The 22374-nt window shown below is 47.3% G+C and overlaps 1 protein-coding gene across 1 annotated transcript in view; it reads right to left on the bottom strand.

The window, feature by feature from the left end:
* Positions 1–4606: 4606 nt before the first annotated feature.
* CPXM2 (carboxypeptidase X (M14 family), member 2) overlaps positions 4607–22374 on the bottom strand; it is a 147380-nt gene continuing 129612 nt past the window's right edge. The window contains exons 11-14 of the mRNA XM_011930212.1: positions 20858–21155; positions 16233–16372; positions 13666–13765; positions 4607–5988 (exon numbers count right to left, since the gene is read on the bottom strand). Coding sequence (XP_011785602.1) covers positions 5735–5988; positions 13666–13765; positions 16233–16372; positions 20858–21155 — 792 coding nt within the window. The 3' untranslated portion in view covers positions 4607–5734. The remainder of the gene's footprint in view (positions 5989–13665; positions 13766–16232; positions 16373–20857; positions 21156–22374) is intronic.

The following is a 22374-nucleotide window of genomic DNA, read 5'->3' as shown; positions in this document are numbered from 1 at the left end:
GCTGAGAGAGGTGAGGACAATGTAGAAGAAAAGCATGAAACTAGCAGAGGTTGCTTCATGAGGCTTAAGAAAAGAAGCATAACATAAAAGTACAAGGTGAAGCGGCAAGTGCTGATGAAGAAGCTGCAGCAAGTTATCCAGAAGATCTAGCAAAGACCACTGATGAAAGTGGCCACACTAAACAATATATTTTCAATGTAGACAAAACTGCCTTACATGAGAAGAAGATGTCATCTAGGACTTTCATAGCTAGAGGGAAGTCAATGCCTGACCTCAAAGCTTCAAAGAACAGGCTGACTCTCTTGTTAGAGGCTAATGGTGACTTTCAGTTGAAGCCAATGTATATTTGCCATTCTGAAAATCTTAGGGCCCTTAAGAATTATGCTACATCTACTCTTCCTGTGTTCTATAAACGGAATAAAAAAGCCTGGATCACAGTACACCTGTTTATAGCACGGTTTATTGAATATTTTAAGCCCACTGTTGAGACCTACTGCTCAGAAAAAGAGATTATTTATAATACTGCTGCTTATCAACAATGTACCTGGTCATCTACAAGCTCTGGCAGAGAAGTACAAGGAAATTAATGTTGTTTTCATGCCTACTAACACCACATCCATTCTTCAGCCCATGGATCAAGAAGTAATTTTGTCATACAAGTCTTCTTATTTCAAAAATATGTTTATTAAGACTATAGCTGCCATACATAGTAACTCCTCTGATGAATCTGGGCAAAGTAAATTGAAAACTTTCTGGGAATAATTCGCCATTATAGATGCCATCATGAACATTTGTGATTTATGTGAGGAGGTAAAAATATTAACATCAACAGCAGTTTGAAAGATGTTGATTCCAGTCCTCATGGATGACTTGGAAGGGTCCAAGACTTCAGTGGAGGAAGTAACTGTAGCAGATATGGTAGAAACAGCAAGAGAACTAGAATTAGAAGTGGAGCCTGAAAATGTGACTGAATTGCTGCAATCTCATGATACAACTTTTACTGATGAAGAGCTGCTTTTTAAGGATAAGCAAAAATAAAAAATAGTTTCTTAAGATGGAATCTATTTGTGGATATGCCGTGAACATATTGCCACATCAACCCCAACTTTCAGCAGCCACCACCCTGATCAGTTAGCAGCCATCAACATTGAGGTAAGACCTTCCACCAGCAAAAAAAAATCAGGACTCCTGAAGACTCAGATGATAATTAGCCCTTTTAAAAATAAAGATTTTTTTTTTTGAGATGGAGTCTTGCTCTGCCACCCAGGCTGGAGTGTAGTGGCATGATCTCGACTCACTGCAACCTCCGCCTCCTGGGTTCAAGGTATTCTCCTGCCTCAGCTCCCCAAGTAGCTCAGACTACAGGTACATGCCACCAAGCCTGGCTAATTTTTGTATTTTTAGTAGAGACGGGGTTTCGCCATATTGGCCAGGCTGGTCTTGAACTCCTGACCTGTAGTGATCTACCTGCCTCGGCCTCCCAAAGTGCTGAGATTACAGACGTGAGCCACCATGCCGGGCCAATAATATTTTTAACGAAGGTACTTACATCATTTTCTTAGGCATAATAACAAACAAACCAGTTTGTTAACAAACAAGTATGGTGTAACAAATCAGTATGGTGTAAACATAACTTGTTTACACCATAAATGCACTGGGAAAACAAAAAGTTTGTTTCACTTGCTTTATAGTTTGTCAGCCTGAAGTTACCTTCCAAGATCTTTAAGTAATTTAAACCTTTGGATGATATTAAATTGCATTAAGTAACAGATAATCATTGGATGCCTAGATTATTCCTAAGATGAATACTGAAACACTGGTTATTCAGCATAATTTTGAATTTATAGGTGTTTGCTTCTTAATTTTTAAATGCTCAGGCCATATTAGTGAGCATGTACATTTTTGCTGTTTGTAGCGTTTCTTTAAGAGAGGTAGGTATATGGCTATAGAAACTGTTGCATCAATTAAGGAGTTGTGGCAGTCTCTAAAGCCGATTCTGAACCTGCAAACCTAGGACTCTTTCCTGGTATGATTGTGTGCTAACACCACATGACAGTTTCAAGGTGTTGTAATGCCGTTGTGTACACTGAATAATGCCTGGAGTTTCCTGGTAAAGACCGGGCTCCAAAACTCATAGAAAGTGGCCTGTGATTGCTGACAAACGCTGATTTGAGCTCCTGCTCTGCACAGCTCCTTGAGTGCCCCTCAACATAAAACAGACATGAAAGAGGGTGATGCTGCTGCGGCCCTCCTAGGACCCGCGTGGGAGGATGAAGACAGTAGACAGGCACTGGACTCCACCAGAAAGAGACATACCACGTTGGTTGATTTTATCCTGCAGAAAAACATCTCAAACAAACAGCCTGTCAATCTCTGGACGTGTTTCTACTCAGTCAGGTACCAGATTTCACTTATAAAAATGAAGACTCTTGAAGAGGTAAAAAGACACCAAATAAATTCGAAGTATAGATTTTCAATTTATCAAGTCACATTTTGTGAACTTGTTAAGGGAATCCTACAAACAGGGCACCACGTGGCAGAGGCTGGCTCGGCTTCACACGTGTTCATGGTGCACCTGCTGCAGTGGGGAGCGGCCCTGCAGGAGTGGGAACCAAGGAGGATGCAGGTCCCTGCCCTTGGGAGCTTCCAGACCAACAGTGCAGAGAACTCGAAGTAACACAACTGCTCTGAGAGGCCCTGAGGGCTCTGCAGATTTGTCCAAAGGAGTGAGAAATCACCATGGTCCTGAGAGGGGAAAGGCTTCCTGGAGGAGGTGGCATTTGAGACAGGACTGGCGAGAAGCAGGAGGGTTTTCAGCTGTGTGCAGAGGCCCAAGCTGAACCTAGGGAAAGATCTAGAAGGGTAATTCCAGCTGAAAAGCAGGAGAGAAGGCAAGTAGGAGAGAGGTTCCGGGCTCCGAGTCAAGGAAGGTGGTGTGGGCTTGAAGGTCCACTGAGGAGCCGCTGTGTCATGGAGGGGCCGAGGAGAGAAGTGACTCCAACAGAACAGAGCTTTAGGAATCCAGGATGTCGGCTCTCTGCCAGAAATCATCGGATGCCACAGCCAGCCTGACCTTTAGAGTCTATGAAGCCTGAGGGCTTTACTTTGCAGGAGTAGATGAGAGATTAGAGAGGATGCCTGACCTCACATCACACACCAAAGAGTCCTGGCCAGCCCTGAATGCAGAGCCCCTGCCTGCGATCCCAAGGTGCCTGCAAATGGGCTCAGTTTGGTGACAAGGCTGCAGGGAGGGCCTAGAATGGCATGGACGCAGTAGGCTGTGTGCAGTAATGCTGCAAGTTCCAGAGCTGACTACTGGAAAATAAGATCCAGCCATCTCAGCACCAAGGGCCAGGACCTGGCTTCTGGGTCAGCATGGCAGGGACTGGACAAATCCACAATCTTCCAAGCAAATGTGGGATTGCTTGGGTTTAAATTGTGGGTCCAGGACATGTCTCAAGGGCCCAGAAGGGTCACTTGCACCATCATCTCTTTCACCCTCACAACTCCACCTTCTGAAATACAAAGGTGGTTTATAATTTTAAATGCTTTATAGCACCACTTCCATATCTACTGCTGCAAGGGTCAGATTTTCCTACCATGGGCTTAGTTGAGATCTGTGTGGTCCAATATGTAGCCTTTGGCCACAAGTGGCTATTAAAAGTCAAATTAAAATTAAAATTCTATAATATGAGAAACCCAGTTTTTAAGCTTCACTGACCACCTTTAAAGTACTCAATAGCCACACATGGCCAGTGCTGTGGCATTCGACAGCACACAATAGGACCTTTCCATCATCATGGAAAGTTCTATCCGCCAACAACAGCTTATAGCAGGAGCTGACTATGCGACTATGCCCTAGCTTGCAGGCCAAATCCAGCTGCCACCTGTTTTTGTAAATAAAGATGTACTAGAATGCAGTCATGCCCATTCATTTCTTTTTTTTTTTTTTTTTTTTTTTTTGAGACGGAGTCTTTCTCTGTCATCCAGGCTGGAGCGCAGTTATGCGATCTTGGCTCACTGCAACCTATGCCTCCCAGTTGAAATGATTCTTCTGCCTCAGCCACCTGAGTAGCTGGGACTACAGGCACGTGCCACCATACCCAGTTAATTTTTATATATTTAGTAGAGACAGGGTTTTATCATGTTATCCAGGCTGGTCTTGAACTCCTGACCTCAGGCAGTCTGCCCACCTCAGCCTCCCAAAGTGCCGGCCCATTCATTTCTGTACTGTGTATGTCTGCTTTTGTGCTACAATAGCAGAGCTGAGTGGTTATGACAGAGACTGTGTGGCTTGCAAAGCCTAAGATATTTAGTGACCCTTTTAAAGAAAAGTTAGCTGACCCTGAGTATAGATTGTGCAAAAGCTACATGAGAATCTTCTCCCTAAAGATGCTCACGGGCATCTCCAAGAGCCAATAGTGGGTCCCAAACATGTGTCTCTCCTAGGAAGGAGGCAGGGAACATAGTGCTGTCAGCATCAGTGCTGAGCTTAGTCGGGGTGCAGGATGGCCACCCCCAAGCAGGCACCTTGTCTAGGCTGACCAACCTCAGAAAGAGGTAGTGGGGTGGCTGCAAGCCTACCCAGAAAAGCCAAACACACCAGAAGGGTCTTACCATTTGCTTTCTTTCTTTATTTATTTTTTTTCATTTTTCCCAGGTCAATGAGGCAGCAACATTAACAAAAACGGAGACACACTTTTTTCTTGCAAGATAATTCAATAATTCTTCCCAAACTGATGCTCCACAGATAATCCTAAGAGGTTTTCATTACAATTAGCCTAATTTGGAAGATCTGGCATTCCACATATCAAAAATAATTCCCAGACTGACATGAGGCCAGCCCACGAGCACGCAGTTCCACACAGGGCAATACCTCAAGCAGAGAGAGGGCTTCAGGCCACCCCCTTCTGGCTCTTTCCAGTCCTAGCAGGTAAAAGAGGAGATCCAGGCTAAATTATCTAGCCCCTCAGGAAGGCTGGCACCTCTGGCTCTCCCTACTTGGGGAGACTCCAGGGCTACTGGATCAGCAGGGAGTTTGGGGGTTCTTTATGGACCCAGAATTTGTGCAAGAAGCTCCATGCTTGCTGCTCAACAAAACTCCTGAAGCCTCTCTCTCCTTTTCTGAACACACTTCTTTGTTGAAAAAGGAGACTACATGGATTCAAGAGGCTCACTGATGTGCACTTGGCAATGACACTATTGTCAACAGAACACAGAATTTGTCTGTAGCAGCTTGCAATGTCCCAGGCCAGAGAGGGTGGATTCTCAAAGGATGCCTGGGAGCATCTCAAATGGTAACATTTGGGACAGCCCAGCTGGGGAAATGCTGCAATTTTAGCTGTGCAAATTGCAAATGCATGTGGAACCTTTGCTGTCACGCAAACAGGGGAAGCACCAGAATCCTTTTCCAGGCAGCCAGGAGGCTCTGAACGGACAGGCTCCCCTCCTTCTCTTTCTCTCTCTGATTCCCAGGTTGGCTTGCTGAGTTCTCTCACTCCCATCAGCTTTTCTTTGCTGCTCTGTCCAAGTTATTTGGATAAATGGGAACAAAGAAAAGAAAACAGCCTCAGCCTCCAGCCTTCCCTTTTGGGACCTGCCTCACAATGCACACTCTCTTCCAGGTACTTCTTGAATTACAGAGGGAACAATAGTGAGCGAGTCCACTATGGAGCTACTACCAAGTTGGTTTAATTTGCGTGGGTCCCAGACGGGTCTCCAGGGCCCAGGAGGGTCACCCACGCTGTCGTCTCTTCCGCCCCCGCAGCTTCAGCCGCCTGGCTGGCAGGCTGACGGGCTGCTTCCCAAACTTCTCCATGATCTCTCGGATCCTGGCCATGTTGGTTTTGCTAAGTGTGAAGTCACACCGTGTGGCCCCCATGTCATAGCCAACCATACAGTTCTTGGTGGATGCAGTGAAGCCTTCGGCCTTTGCTGTGACCACATACTCTCCAGGGTTCAGGAGGCGCCAGTAATCCCCATCGTTGGCTGTGGAAAAGAAAACCAGGGGAGACTCAGAGCAGCTTTTGCTAATGCAAATCCCGCCAGCCCTCCTCCAAGACCAGCTCCCTGGGCCAGAGAGAGACTCTCAGGCTGGCAACGTGGAATCCTAGCTCCTGCAGATGCAAATTCTTAATGCATTTGGAAGCCAAGATGTTTTCCTCTCTGAAAGCTGCCTTAATGGTTTGAACAGGGAGGGGAGGTATAGGCTTCCCGCAGTGTCAGTACACAGGAGCAAAGCTGGAGAGCCGATCGCTAAGGCTCCTTGCTCTGTGACAATATGAGCCATTCATTATGAACTTGAACTTCCAAACGGTATGCTCTTGTCACAAAATGCCATCTTGAAAAGCCATCAGTGCAGGGCCTCCTGGCTTCCTTAGCGTGGCTGCAAGTACACAATAACCATTTTTTAAAGGCATGGGCTCTTCACTTCTGGAAAGAGAAGGAAAGGACTAACTGGGCTGAGGTCAGATGACCCAGGAGAGGCCCTGGCACCTGTACCCCATTCCCTGGCTGGGGCCTGGAGAGACTTGGGAGTTGCAGGGGCATCTATACATGGATGTTGCGGGGCAGAGGAGCCTTAAGACCACATGAGACCCAGGCTGGAGCTGAGGTGGTGCCCATGCACCCAGGTAACCACCGGCCGATTACCTCCCAGGCACCTAACATGACCTGGGTCCATCCTCAGCTCTAGGCTGGATCCCTGTGGTGGATGCAGTGGTTCACGCCTATAATCTCAGCACTTTGGGAGGCTGGGTGTGGTGGTGGGTGCCTGTAATCCCAGCTACTCTGGAGGATGAGACAGGAGAATCGCTTGAACCCAGGAGGCGGAGGTTGCAGTGAGTTGGGATCATGCCACTGCACTCCAGCTTGGGTGACAGAGTGAGACTCTGGCTCAAAAAAAAAAAAAAAAAAAAAAAGACAGGTTCTAGGCTGAGGTCACTCCTCCCAGAGAGCCTACAGCTGGTGAGAACATTTAGATCCACAGCATATCAGAGACCATGAGACAGAAAAGGAGACACCAGAGGCCGTCTCGGAGAACACTACCCATGCACAGAAAGACGAGGCTGGCATTGGCTCACTGAACCCTCCAAGTGACTCTGTGATACAGGCTGCACGCTTATTCCCTTTTCTACGTGAGTAATTTGATGCCCAGAGAGGTGTAGTATCCTGCTCCAGGTCACACAGCTAGTAATCAGCAGTCTTTCACTTGTGACAATCTGAACGTCCTGACCAGTCTAAAGTTTTGGAGCCAGGTAGAGAAAAGGTTGGGTTTGATCAAGTACTTAGTAGTCCCTGGGCAAGGTTTGCTTGTCTTAACAAGTCCTGAAGTCTTCTAATGGATGGAAGAAAACTATGTATGTGTTTGTAAATATACATCTCCCATATACACCGATCTATAACACTTTGAAGGATCATGTTGAAATCATGAACATTCTAATCCCAATTCATCCGAGACACCCAGTGCAATGCGCTGAGCTCACAGAAGCACAGGACGTGATGGCAAGTGAAATGTGGAGGCAGTCGTTTACCACATGTACATCATTAAGGAGCTGAAAGGAAAACAGGACTCATTTGACAGACCCAGGTACATGCTCAGGTGGGCGGCTCCCTGGCATATGTCCTGGGTCTTTTTTAGTGAAATGGCAAGTTCTTCAACTAAATAAAGTGCCACTTCATACCTTTTCAGGAGCACATCGACAGCCTGAACTATACCAGCAGGTGACTCAAGCCTCACAGCAAAGTTTGTCTTTGGAGATCTCCCTCAGGGTTCCCACAGTCCCTGACAAGCCCAAGTGAGTCACTTCCTCCATGTGCCCTCCCTGTCCTCTCCCCTCTCCCTGCTACCAGGCAGCGCATCCTTAAGAGTGGAAATGGCCTCTGCTTCCTGCCTCGGCTCTGTGTTAAAGCTGTAGGCACCTGTAGAGCCCGTGTTTTCCTCTTCTGTGCTCAACACGCATGCCGTTTATCCTCCTGGATTAAACACCGAACAAGTCAGAACATTGGTTCATCTGAATGGGCTGGAGAGAAGTGAGCGACCAGGAGAGCATGTGGCTTACTGGCCTGAGAAGCGGGGCATATCAGGTCTCAACTACCAAGGGTACTCAGAGGGAATTAGTTAAGGCCAAGAGCCTGCCCCCACCAACTGTTGTGGGGCGCTGGACATTGGAGGCCCCTGGAAGCAGACCTCTCAGTGGGAGCACCTGACTCAATGGCACTTGGAGGTTAAACACCTCAGGGAGGGGGCAGCCTAGGTTCTCACCAAAGGAGGTCCTCAGTAAGCTGAGCAGTGAAAGAAACCCACAATTAATGGTTGTCAGCATAACTGGCTCAAGTTCATGTTTCTAATAAGAAGCCTTTGTGATTCCCCTAGTCCCCGAAAAAGCCAGAAGAAGCTCTCCCTGCCCCCTCCCCAGTCCACCCTCTGTGCTGTTGCTGGCCTTCTTATACACATCATGGTGCTTACTCCCTAAACCTGCCATTATCGCAGGGCCACATGGTGAGAAATCCAAAGTCCTTGGGTGGCCGGAGCCTCTGGGGTCCCAGTTCCTGCCCTTCCCTATTGTATCTCACACCCCTCTGTTCCAGCCATTCCGAGTGCCTTGCAGTGGTGTCTCAGGACACACACATCTTACACCTCTGGGTTTTGCATATACTGTTCCCACTGCTGTTCCCAACTCCTGTGCCAGGTCCACTTCCTTTCACCCTTTGTAAAGTCAGGCCTTGCAAGATTCCATTTAAATGCCTAGAGTTCGATTTTTTGTTTTGTTTTGTTTTTTTGAGACAGAGTCTCACTCCATTGCCCAGGCTGGAGTACAGTGGCTTGATCTCAGCTCACTGCAACCTCTGCCTCCCAGGTTCAAGCAATTCCCCTGCGTTAGCCTCCTGAGTAGCTGGGATTACAGGTGCGCACCACCATGCTTGGCTAAATTTGAACTATTTTTTTCTTTTTTTTTTTTTTTTTAGTAGAGATGGGGTTTCACCATATTGGCCAGGCTGGTCTCGAACTCCTGACCTCGTGATCTGCCCGCCTTGGCCTCCCAAAGTGCCGAGGATTACAGGCATGAGCCACCACGCCAGTCCTAGAGTTTGTTTTTAATAATGAAAGCTATTCTTACTAATTTTCAAGAAATTTGTTCTGTCCTTGTGGCCCTGTCAGGTAAGCCCTCTAATTGTGAAGAGAAATAGACAAGCAGGTGGAGACAGTGTTCCTGTGAGCCTGAGGGTTCACCCCATTCAGATAAGGGCTCAGTGCTTAGAGCAAAACCCAGCGCAGATCCTGTGGGCCCCTTCCACATCACTGTGCTCCACTGGTCCCAGCCGGCCTCTCTCCAACCACACAAGGCTTCCTTTTGTTTCTTGATTCTTGACTCTGAGCCTTTGCAATTACTGTTCCCTCCACTGGAATGCTATTCTTTGCTCTTCTAAAGGCCAGCCTGTGTATGTCCCCTTAGGGAGGGACCCTTCTTTGGCTTTCCCATCTATCTGTAAATATCACTTGATTTATTTTTTTTCATGGCACTGATCACAGTGCGTAGTAAACTTTTAAATCTTCCTTTGGAATTATCTCTAGGTTTCCTTCACTAGAACGTGTACTTTTAGAGGCCATACTTGTTTTACTCACTGCAGTATTTCCAGCCTGGTGCACAGTAGGAGCTCAATAAGAAAGGTCAAAAGAATGAATACAACGATCAGGACTGTGTGCGGGTTCACACAGTCAGAATGAGGGGCATTGGCCCTGTCATCTGAAAGCTTCTACTGCGGAGACACAGATCTGCCTGATGCCCTCATTGGCCTGGCAAGGCACGCTGTCCTCAGTTCTTGGCTATTTTCCCAATGTCTTCCTTGAGGCTCTCATTTTCTCTGCTTCTGTCTCTAGCCACTGGAAAAGTCTGGAATCACAGTATGAAAAGCAGGAGATGCAGTGTTGGGCTGCTGTCCCCATGAGTGCTCAGGTCTGTGCTCAGGGTGAACCTTCTAGGGAGTTGCAGTGGAAGTCAACACATAATGGGCATCCCAGGCATTCATGCGTGCCAAGCCTGTCCCACAGACTCTGGCCAAGCAATAGATGAAAGAAGTATGCAGACACAAGTATTTTGCCTGAGCGTGTGGCTAGGGGACTGCACGACTTAGCACCACTGACAAGAATGCAGCCCCCATAAACCAGAAATGTTTGTATTTATTTAGTACAGATTTAATGACAAAGGCTTGGACTGCAAACACTCGACCCCCCGAGTAGAAAGCAGTCCTGCAGATCAAAGGTTGGTTTCTGGAGACATAAGTAAACAAATTCATCTAGATAAATTGCTTTACATTCCCTTGTTATCTACTCTGCCCTTCCGAAGTGTTTGCAAAACCTCCTGATCTTCTAAGAAGGTTTGTGTCTTTCCTTATAATTTCTCCCACCACCCTGACCAATCTCCTATACATGGGCAGAAGGGGCAACTCAGGTCTAAAGAATGTCCACACGAGCAGGTCAGGTCAGCACCCACCAAGTAAAGGACAGTCGTGTGGAACGGTGAGCCAGGTGTCTGTCCAACGCACTGATATGTATCTAACTCAAAGCATTCCTACCAGCTTCCCTCCCTGTGGAATTCCATTTAATACCTCTGTTTACTTTATGCAAAATCCATCCCAAAATAAAACTTGTCAGATCACATAAACCTCAGACAGAAATCAAGGCAAATTCAGAGCTTTTCTTGAGAACCGAAAGATTCTGAAACAGAATAAAGAGCCGTGTGTGAAGTATGGAGTTTATCTGTCATGATAATACACTGGGAAATTATTTATAGAGGGGAAAATCAAGGGAGGGAGTTGCATTTCCCATTAGCTCATCAAAACTGTCTCCTTGATTGCAGGGGCTTGAAACTCAGCACCCATTAGGCAAAGTATTCTATCTTGGCTTATGGGGCCCCAGGGTCTTTTTATCTCCCACTCAGTTCAAAACTCTTATGTTTTCTCACATTGTATACAAAGCACTAAATAGTCAAGGAATGTTCTAGGCTCTTCTAGAACTGTCATTTCAAAGGAGCTTCATTTGTAATGTTTAAAATACAAATCCTATGCAGAACCACATCGCACAGCCTTTCATGCATAATGATCGCCAACACTCTGTGTGGTCTCTGGCACATTACAGCTATGCAATCTACATTTGTTGAATTAATTAAGGAATAGCGAATAAATATATGGAAAAAATGAACACCTATGAGGGGCTACTATGTACAAAATTCCATGGTATTCAGTGTGAAGCCTCATGGTTCATGGCTATAAGATCAGTGACAAATGGTATGAATGTTCAGAAAATATTATTAAGTGAAGAAATCAGTAACTAGATGGGAAAAATGCAATTTATGGCATTATACAGCAATCTACAATTTTGTGGCATTTTAGACATAGTTCACCCATTTGCATATTTGGTCTTTTATGCCAGGGCCACTGCTAGGGAGCCTGGCAATGAAGGGTACATGGGCCAGGCCTGAACCCCAGCCTCACCTCATCCTAACGTCCCAAAGTCTGCTTCCTGGCAGGTGGAATGGGATCTTTTGTTGGCACAACAGGATCATGGGAACAGTTTGCAGAGAAGGAGCCTCTCCTCCCTGATCAAGAAAAATAGCATGGAAATAAAGGAAGGAACACCAGATTTGAAGTCTCTAGCGCTTGGCTCAAATCATAGCTCTGCCACTCACTGGGTAATCCTGGAACATCGTGGACTGTTCATCCGCCCATTCATCAACAAGTATTTATTGAGCATCCACTGCTCAGAAGTGGCCAGGCAGGGGGCTCGTAATACACTGAGGAACAAACCAACCAAACAGTCAAGGGCTCCTGACCTCGTGGGGGCGAAGACGCAGAAACAAATAACGAGCAGAGTACACACGAGCCTATTACGTGATGTGTTAGAAGGGAGACGTGCCACGGGGAAGGCACAAAGTCGGGGCAGGTAAGAGGGACCAACAGGGCAGCAGGGAGGTGTGCCATGCTCACAGGGGTCAGGGTTGGCTGCAGTGAGATGGCGCCATCTGAGCAAAGACCTGAAAGGCAGGAGGCAGGAACCCAGGGATCCCCCAGGGAAGAAGGTTCAGGGGGACAGAGGCGCCGCAGTGATGACCCCCTGTGTGGCTGTCAGTCCACGAGGAGCAGTGGGAAGTCAGATCATGGGACAGTCAGCCCTGTTTGCCTAGGTCAGGGGTGGGGAGTGGGACACAGCATTTTCAGTTTTAAGTGGGGCATCCCAGGTCATGACAGCCCTGTGGCACAAAAGAAAAACCTGGACTTGTTAAGCACCTTTGTTTTCATATCACTTTCTAATCAGCAAAGAACAGGGCAGAGTCCTTTGGGACCCTGAGGGGCACGTGCAGGGCATCTTCCAGCCCACCTGGGGGTCAGAGACCTGAAGCCAAACTCCTCTAACCCCTTAACCATCAGTGGGTCACTGCCCTCCTTGAGCTTCTGTTTTTCACCTGAATGAGTGGGAATGAATGGCCTGTCTCCCCCAGAGGGATAAAGTGAAAACAACGGAGAGAAAGCATGTGTGAGCGTTCTCTGAGAACAGATCGTGTGGGGAACAGCTCCTTATTCCTGCTGTTGCTGAGTGATCCAGGGGCAGCCTTCTGCTGTCCTGACGTGGTGTGGCCACTTCATAAGTGCATTTTAAAATGGGAGATTGTTTTGGCATTTTAGGAACTGGAAACCGAATTTGGTTTATAAAACCCTGGGTCTTACAATTTCTTTTCTTCCATAGAAAAGAGAGTTGGAATAAGATGTGAGCACTGCCTTTTAGAGATCATTCTCTGACCCTCAGATTATCCAAGTTCCTAGAATTTTCTACCCTGCATTCAAAAGTGAATCACGCGTGCTAACCCTGACTAGTTAACACCATCAGACACTCATCCCTTCCAGTGAGTGGGAGCTGGGTCTCCCTGATGCATCTCATATAATGACAGCATCAAGAAAGATACAATTTATGTGAGGAATGATGCAGTTAAGTGACAGAGTTAATACAAGAAAGCTATTAACAGAGTGGCATATAGGAGATGCCCACGTTTATTATTACTGTTATTCTTATCCTACCCTTCACTTTACAGACACCTGAGTCTTCCTAAGACATCACGCTCAGTGATTTCCTGTGCTTTAATGGAAAAGTTGCATCCTCTCTGGAGGGGCATGGAAGGCCAGTCCCAACCCACCCTTCCAGCTGTTTTCTTGCTGCTGGTCCCTTCAAACTCTCCACTCCTCCACAAGTCGCCTAGTCTATGGCTTCTCCCTCTCCAGAGCAGCCTGGCTCCCTCCCTCCCTGGCCCCTCTGGGTTTAAGGACACAGGCCACATTCCACCTGGTCTGAGAGCTAAGATGCCTGCAGATGCAACAACTCCATAGAGACAGAGCTGCTTCCTCAACTCCCTAAAAACTTCCACTGCACCTGGAGGTCAGCTGGCTGCTGCATGACCATCCTGTGGAAGGCACAGAGAGCAACCAGGAAGCACAGGTTGAAAACCTCCCTTTCAAGGGTCTCTTGAAAAGTGGGAAATTTAGAGGAAGGAGACTGTGATTCGGCTCTGAGTAAGACGTTTCCGGCAGTCATTTCATGATTGTAACCCAAGTAAAACACCTAAAAAAAAATGGGTATTTCTTACCAAGAGACAGTTGGTACACATTTGCAGTTACCTGTTCGGATGTCATGGTTAACGCCTTCTACGGAGATAACGGCATTTGGGATTCCTTTTCCATGTGAATCTCTCACCAAGCCTTTAATGCCACGATGAACCTGCTCAGTGAACATGAGACACAGGGTGAGGCCACTGACCAGCTCTGAACACAACCGGTACAATGGAGGGGGCTGTCAACCCGCCATTGGCCGGTTCCCACCAAGAACTCACACAGCACCATGTCTTGCTCAGGGGCATGGAACCGAAAAGCAGGTTCATTGCTCGCTGCATTGTCGGGTTCAATTAACAAGGGCGAGGTCTTGGTGTAAGAAAAGTGAACTTATTTCTGAAGCTAGCATTAGGGAACCATCCTGCTTTAAAATGTGCCACTACTCCTTTGGAGCAAAAAGCTGATACTTTAATGAGGGGAGGGGGCTAGTGAGCAAGGGCAGATGTCTTATCTAGACCCTGCTAGCCTGGTGTCTTATCTACCAAACAGTTGAGTTGGCACCTTCCTGGGCAGAAATAAGTTGTAAAAGTGGCCAGCGGGTGTGCTTTCAGCATGCCCTCCAAGGCCAGCCCCTGGAGGTGGGTGTTCTGCCTTGGAGCACAGATGAGCTTGCCCTGCAGGGAATGTCTGCTGAGGGGGAAGTGACAGGTTATTTTGCATTTCAAAAAAGGCTAAGTGGGAAGCAGGGGAAAGGAGAAAGGAGAAAAGAAGAGAAAAACACCAATTAAATTATCTCTTAGAAAAACAGGAGTCCTCGGGTTATAGGCTTGCCTGGCTCTGTGTGGATTTGGAATGTAAACTTCTGCATTTCTTTTGGGTTCTTGCACCAGAAAGTCTTCCATTAAAATGCCCAGAGGCTTAAAAAGTATTAGGATCTGAGACGGTTCGCAGAAACACATTTACTAAAAACCGAAATTCAATTTTTATAGGCATATTTATTTTGACTTTTTGGGACTTGCTGACTTAAAAGTCAGAGGGAAAAGAAACAATTCAAAGAAACCTTCCTACAGACGACAACTCCAGGCATAGACCCTTCCAAAGACTTAATTGTGGTCATGCGATGCACTTGAACCTTATGCCTCAGTTTCCCCGCTTGTAGAAGGATGTGCCAATCCAAGGCGACATTCCATCCTTACCAATGACTTTTTGCATATTACAAGGACTGGGCGTTTTATCCACAGGAGACCTTTTGGCTAAATGGCATCATTACTTAAGACTGATTAGGTTGTTACAGTCAAGTCCTTCTCTTTACAGGGATGCAAAAGAGAAAGAGCCTTCTCTTACAAAATTCCAGGCTGGGAACAGGAATTCCTTGGGTGAGGTTCCCCTTAGAAGGAAAAATGGACTCACACCCTTCTGTGCCAGGGAAGCTCACTGGGGGCTGAGTCTACCAAGACCATCATGGGACAGAGTCAGATGCTAAATCCTGGTGCCAACCTCTGCCCCCTGTGCAGAAGTGCAGCCAAAAGTGCCAGCCAAAGCCATTGGCTGAATGTGCCTTCTGACTGCTGAGCACAACCCATGGAAGGGGAACCTTGTGTCCAGCCTCAGGGTCTTACTTCCAAATGGATGGAGGTTAAGGTGGAGTCAGAATTAACACTTAGAAAAAGCAGGAGCCCTGAGGCTTGACATTTGTTTCTGTTTAATCCATTACTTTCCAGTTAGTCTGTTCCTTAGTGGGGCCTGGATACTGTTTGGTTAGTTGCAGAACTAGAACTGGTGAATTCACTAATGCTCAAGATGGATGTGTCCTTGACAGCCTACGGCAGGGAGGTGCCCAAGGTTCTCAGTGGAGGTAGCAGCAGCCCCACCCCAGCTGGGTAGCAGAGCCCAGCGGTACTTGTTAAAGCTGCTCCCAGGTCATTCACCCCTGCCACCTGCAACAGTGACTCTGAAGGCCTGGGAGGGTGTTAGGGACTCAATTGTGTCCCCACACCACCCCAGCCCACAAATTCATATGTTGAAGCCCCAACCCCAGTATCTCAGAATGTGACTATTTAGAGATGGAGCCTTCAAAGAGGTAATTAAGTGAAAATGAGGCTGTTAAGGTGGCGTCCTCCTAAGAAGAGGAAATTTGGACTCATACACAGAGTTACATGCACGGAAGGATAACCACCATGTGAAGAGGTGGCAAGATGGCAGCCGAGGAGACAAACCTCCGAGGACACCGACCCTGTGGGCAGCTTGGTCTTGGACTTCTGGCCTCCAGAGCTGCAAGTCTACCTTGTAAGCCACCTGGTCTGTGGTGTTTTGTGATGGCAGCCAGAGCAGACTGAGACAAGGGGCCTGGGCACGTTGGCTCAAACACATAGCACCTGTTCCCTGCAGAGCAGCATCAGAGAGCTCAGGAAGCAGTTCCAATTGCTCCAGGCCAATGGGGACAATGACCGTTGGTTTAGAGCTCTCTTCCCTGGGGCCTGCTCAAGTGTCAACACAGAGTTGCTCCTCAAAGCACTAAGATGGCCCAGTATGACGGCCAAGGTCTGAAGCTCTAATTCCATCCCATACTTTCAGCTACCTGGCAGCCTCATCCCCCAGCTAGTCCCCCTCATCCCAGCCACATGCCCTCAATATACCTGCTCCATGAACACAATCAGAGATTCCCGGTTATTCTCCCACTCTTCGGGCAGTTGACTCTCATGTGGGTATTTATCACAGCCGACGTAGATGGACAGTTCGAAGCAGTTTGTATGAAGGTAGCTGAAATCGTTCAGACCTGCCAAGCCAATGGGACAACAGCGTAACTGAACAACACTCAAAATGGCACTGGGGAATGGGACGCAGAGGGAAGCAGAAATGTATAAGAACATTCGGAAGGCCTTGTTTAAAACAGGGAGGTATCAAGTATCTACTACAGACAAACATTTGCATTAGAGCAAATGTGTGTGTGAGTTAGAGAGAGTCTGGAGAGAAGATGCAGCCGGAATGGTTTGTGGTGAGGACGGACGCATGGAAGTGTGGCTTTGACAAAAAAGCCAAAAGAACTGAAATAATGCTATTTAGATAAAATACTTTATTAAAGTAAAAAAGTTTAATGCTCCATTTTTGGAGTAAAGCTATCATTCATGAACACTACAGGTTTTAAGTGTTTGATTAAGTTTCTCTCTACAGTTATGCTGTCTCAGCTATAGCTCTATGACAGTCTTCTATTTTGATTCCAAAAATTGCGATCCTTACCACTGTTTGCCGAGTGCCTCCTATAAGCCAGGATCTGTCCTAAGCACTCTGCAGCCATTAGGTGACTTAATTTTCATCCCAAACCCAGCAGAGGTAGGCAACACAGCACAATTTTGCAAATAGGAAAATTGAGGTTGAGAAGGGAAAGAATCGTACCCAGGACCATGTATATGTCTGGAAAGGGTCAGCGTCAGGGTTTGGGCCCAGGTCTGCATGCCCTTGCCTACGGCTCCGAATAGAGCATCACTGCTTGGGGACCTGTAGGCAAACCCACTCCCTCAGTACACCTGAAAGCAGACAAGCCTTCTGCCTCCTGGCGTGACGACAGCAGGACAGGAAGCCCCAGCCTGATGTGTAGTGGGTGTCTGGACTCACTTCCTAGGGCTGCTGTTACAATGTAAATTACCACCAAATGGTTGGCTTAAAGCAACAGAAATTTATTCTCTCACAGTCTCAGAGGCCAGAGTCTGAAACCAAGGTGTCTGTGGTCCCTCCAAAGCCTCTGGGAGGGGGAGCCTCCTCTAGGGGAGGAGCCTTCCTTGCCTCTTGCAGCTTCTGGGGGCTCCCGGCCTTCTTTGTCTTAAGGCCACATCACTAAGCTCTCTGCCTCTGTCTTCACATGGGCTTCTCCTCCTCTTCTGTCTTGCTTCCAGGTAACACAGGGTGACCCCATCTGGAGACCCTGAATATAATGATACCTGCCAAGACTCGTTTTCCAAATAAGCTAACATTCCCAGGTGTGGGGTTTTGGAAAGCAGACATTATCTTCTGGGGAGGCCACCACTCCACCCACTATACTAGCCAACATTTGTGAAATAAATAGATGAGTGTTTGATGGCTTGAAGTACCAGTGGCTTCCTTCCCCACATTTTTGTTTTCGAACAGGATGATGATTAGCAAGCTGTGCTCTGAGTGACTCACCCAGCAGAAGGCCCCTCTGACCACCCTCCCTGGGCTCTAGGGTCAGGGTCACAGAAAGCAGGAGTGCTGTGTGCCTTGGACAAATTTTCTTCATTCTCACTCAGTGCACCAGAAGGAACCCTCTCCTGCAATGCTCAGTATCAAAGCCGTGGCTTTGGGGTGTCAAGAGCAACTCTACCAATCTGCTACCTGGTCACTGAAGTCAGAGGCAAAATGGCGTTAAGTATACGGCCGCTCTACCCAATGCCAGATTCGAACCATTCACATGTCATCAGCAACGGGCCTCTGATTAAGCCTGTGATGAAACACTGAGCATGTTTGCAGTGAGAGCAGTGGAATAAAAAGGGTGGGACAGAGCCAAGTCAATGGAAAATCCTTCACGTGGGCCCCCGTCTCATTGAAGGAGACTGGTCAAAATTCCTTCGGTCAAACCCGCAGTGTGGAATTACAGACAGTGCAAGAAGGCCAGGGCACAACAAGCCACCAGTGAGCACAGGTGTCAGCTTTCCGGGAGGGCTGAACACCTGTCTGCAGAGAAAACGATTGTCACTTCCACCCTTCCAGTCCTCGTTAGCACCGAAATAAATGCGATATTTAAACGTTCTGGAGTGAGCCTGCCATTTTGCAATATGTGTCTTCAGAGCACAGGAAGTTTTAGAAGAACTGGCAAAATGAGAAACCAGAGGGAAGTGGAGAAGCCTGGGCCATGCTGTCTTGCTGCTGCCCGCCAGCCTTCCAGAGTGTATCACCTTGCTGAGAATACATGGCCAGAGACGGGCTTCGAAAGCAAAATGCTGCTTCCTGTCTGAAGTGTGTGAACAAGGGGCCATGGTGTGCCCCAGATAGTTCTTCACAAGCCTTCGGTCCTAGCTGGGGTGGTGAGATATTCCTTTGTGTTCTCTCCCTAACTGGCATCCTTCTCTCGTCACCAGCTTCAGCAGGGAAGGCACAGCCACATTCCTTACAGCTCTGTGCATCTGATGAGACCACAACACCTTCCTTCACTGTGGAGGAGAAGGTGCAGGGTTGCAGGAACAGTGAGACTCAAAGGAGTCTGGAGTGAAAGCACACATACTCCAAACAATGTACATTTCAAAATGTATTGACCCTTGCTCTCGACTGGGCCACTCCCCATTAACTAGTGCCTGGCAGGGCACAGCTAATGAGTGAGAAAAAAAATGGCACCAAAAGGTGGAGAGGAGAGGGAGGGGGAGGAAAGGAAATTACAAGTCACATTTCATTAATCTACAAAGCAATGAATCTGCAGACTTCATCACACTGTCAGGAAGATGAATGATTAAAAAGGCTCAAGCTACCACATGGCTCTGCTGCAAAGTCCCAGAAATAATGGAAAATATAATTGATAGAAAAAAAATCAAACACTACCTATGTGACTGTGTGGCAGCCAACTTCGCAAAATGTTACAAGTGACCAACGCTGGGGAATCCGGGTGTGCCCATGCCCAATTTAGTCACAGCAGCCATAAAAAATAAACAGGTATTTTACTTAAAGCTTTTTGTAGGTGGGTTTTTAGGGCTAAAAACTTGAAAAGCAAGAATGCTTTTTGCCATTAGGAATTTTTCTTGATAGATAGAGATTTGCATTTTTTTTTTTTTTATACAAGGTAAAATTCACATGATGAATTTAGGTAAAATGCCTCCACTTGGTCTGTAAAAGGCAAAAACGTCAAGCTTTCTGTACATGTTTTAAAATGCCCAGGGAAACAAGTATTTCTACTTTGTTTTTCTTTTCCCAAAGGTGGGAACATACTTGAAAAGTAGGTGAAGGCTGAGTTTCTAACAAAGTCAAACAATATTAACGCTTATCAGTACAGTGAAACCAACAATAAGGATGTGCTCATATGAGGTTTCACAGCAGCGTGTTACTGCAGAGGGGAGTCCGCAGGGGACGGGAACTTATGGCGACTGTTTCTGTGAGCCACACATCAAGCACATTCACATCTTCCACCTGCGTAATCCTCACAGCTTCCTGGAGGGAGCTGGTATTACTACCACCATCCTCTTCATCATGACCATTTTTACAAATGAAAAAGTGCTAGGGTTCAGAGAGGTTAAGTAACTGGCCCTGCATCACACAGCAACTAAGTAACAGAGTGGGATTTGAACCCCCAGTCTGATGTGAAAATATTTTGCAAATTCATCATTGGCTTGAGCAACCCTCACAAAGCGAAGGAAGGAAGCAAGAAGCGTTATGCCCGGGGTCCTGCAGTCAATGCAGAGGGACTTTGGAAATGGGACATCCTCATCCCTCCTGGTTTAGGGAACAGCCCTGAGACAGGAAACCAAGTGCTTGTCCTGACGTGTGGACCGCGGGGCCTTCTGGCTGCTGTGAGGGAATTTCTGAAGTCTCTCCTGGGAGCCTCTACAGTCCTGAGTGGATGCCAGGAGCAATACTTTGTATTCCCCATGCAGCACACAGTCAGTGTTGACCGCAGGCTGTGGGTATGAGTGTGACGGGCCAGCCCGCTGGCCGCTGGGGGACAGCAAGTATGAATGGAACCGTCTTCACCACAGGTTCAGTCTGCAGCTCAGAGTCCCCTCACAGCTGAGCTTGGGATGGGTGTCTGGCCCCCTCTGTGGGTTTACAGCACAAGACATCACCCAAGAACAGAAGAGCTCGTACAGATAAGACAAGAAAAACTCAGGCTCCAGCGCCAGCACCAGCATGCTCTCCACCCCTTCACTAGGTTGGGTTTTTTTCTGTCTTTGTTTTTGTTTTGTCCACTATTGCCATTAACTCCAATTTTACCCATCTCTGACCCTGTCAGATCTGAATAGCTTGGAGGCTAAGCACAGGCCACGGAGTCAGAGACCCCAGCCCTGTGCCTTTCTTACTCGAGCAGATCCCTTTGGGTCTCCAGCCCCTGTTACCTCCTTTGTGCACTGGAAAGTGAGACTGGGGCCAGGATGGAAGGAGAGCCTGAGTGCTGTGCATAGGAAAGTGCTGGCAGGTCCTAAGTGCTCCACCGTGGCAGCCACCACTTAGTGACAAAGGGACAGTAGTGATACCGGGAGGGCCAGGAGGAGACCCCTGCAGCGTCCCCCTGCGCCTGCAGCCCACTGTCCCCCAGAGGGAGGCTTACTTCCAGCAACGGTGTGCCAGGAGGCCCCATTGACAGTGCCCTCCTCCTTCTGGAACTCCTCCGTGTGGCACACCCTCCTCCGGGCGTCCGTCATGAGGCGGTGCGTGGAGGCATAGGCGTAGGCCAGCCAGCGGAACACGTGGTCGTCGGGAGTCGGGGTGTGTTCCTGCGTCTTCCAGGGGGACCGCACCAGATCGTAGGGGTACGCCACCACCAGCTCGCCGCCCTGCAGGTTGCCGCCCAGCACAAAAGGGATTTTTTCCATCCAGGCTATGACTGCTCTGGTCTCCGCCGCCACCTGTGAACACCCCAAATGGACAAGTAAAATGAGCAGGAAGCTGCTTTCTCTCCCCAGCTGTCAAACAGGGACGTAGTCAGAAAAGCAGTGCTTTTAAGGAATAATCTTAGTAAAGTTTAGAATTTCAAAATCAATTCTGGAAAAATGTGAAAGAGACTTAGAAAGACTCATAAACCAATCAAATGAATGGGTTTTGTTTGGATCTTGATTTAAACAACCTTGGGGAGGGGGGAATAACAGGGGAAATGTGAGCACTGGCCAGATACTTGACAATATTAAGGAATACTTTATTTTGATATAATAATGGTAACACCTTATGGTTGTAAAAAGAGTGCCTTTATTTTTTAGAGATATCTACTGAAATCTTTACAAAGGAAAGGCTATGATGCCTGGGTTTAGTTTCAGTAACCTGGGGGAGGAGGAGAAAGTGAGTGAAGATGTGGATGAAACAGGAATTGGTAAGTGTTAGAGCTGAGACGGGTCCATGGCGATCCTCGGCAGCTTCCTCCCTAATTCTGTATGTTTGACATCGTTTAACAATAACATTTAAGAAAAAAAGAAAACCATGTTAAAAGCTAAAATTTGAAAGTTTGATATGGTCAAACATTGATCAGTGAAACAAGTATTTATCATAAATTGCTAATCTCTGTGAAGATAATCTCAGTAAGAGCAAATTGACAATGACAACAGACATTGGAAATCATTTCACCATGATGTATAGAAAACTGAGTAAGGGATGAGATGGACTTGGGATTCATTAAGTTTTGTTGTTTTTGTTGAAACACTTCAGGGGCCCTGGATTGGACCAATGAGAGAGCTTAGTTCATTACACAGTATCACTGTTGGTCTGTGCTTGGTCCCCCTCTGGTTTTATTTATTTATTTATTTATTTATTTATTTATTTATTTATTTATTTATTTATTTGAGACAGAGTCTTGCTCTGTTGCCAGGCTGGAGCGCAGTGGCGCAACCTCGGCTCACTGCAACCTCCGCCTCCCAGGTTCAAGCGATTCCCCTGCCTCAGCCTCCTGACTAGCTGGGACTACAGGCGCCCACTACCATGCCTGGCTAATATTTTATATTTCAGTAGAGACGGGGTTTCACCATGTTAGCCAGGATGGTCTCGATCTCCTGACCTCGTGATCCGCCCGCCTCAGCCTCCCAAAGTGCTGGGATTCCCTTCTGTTATTTATTTCAACATGGAAAACACCTGTGAACC

This window comes from Colobus angolensis, unplaced genomic scaffold (genome assembly GCF_000951035.1).
Source record: "Colobus angolensis palliatus isolate OR3802 unplaced genomic scaffold, Cang.pa_1.0 Scaffold85, whole genome shotgun sequence".
In the NCBI taxonomy this organism is placed as follows: Eukaryota; Metazoa; Chordata; class Mammalia; order Primates; family Cercopithecidae; genus Colobus; species Colobus angolensis.
Note: the sequence above shows the minus strand (reverse complement) of the source record. Positions and strands in the feature narration are given on the sequence as shown.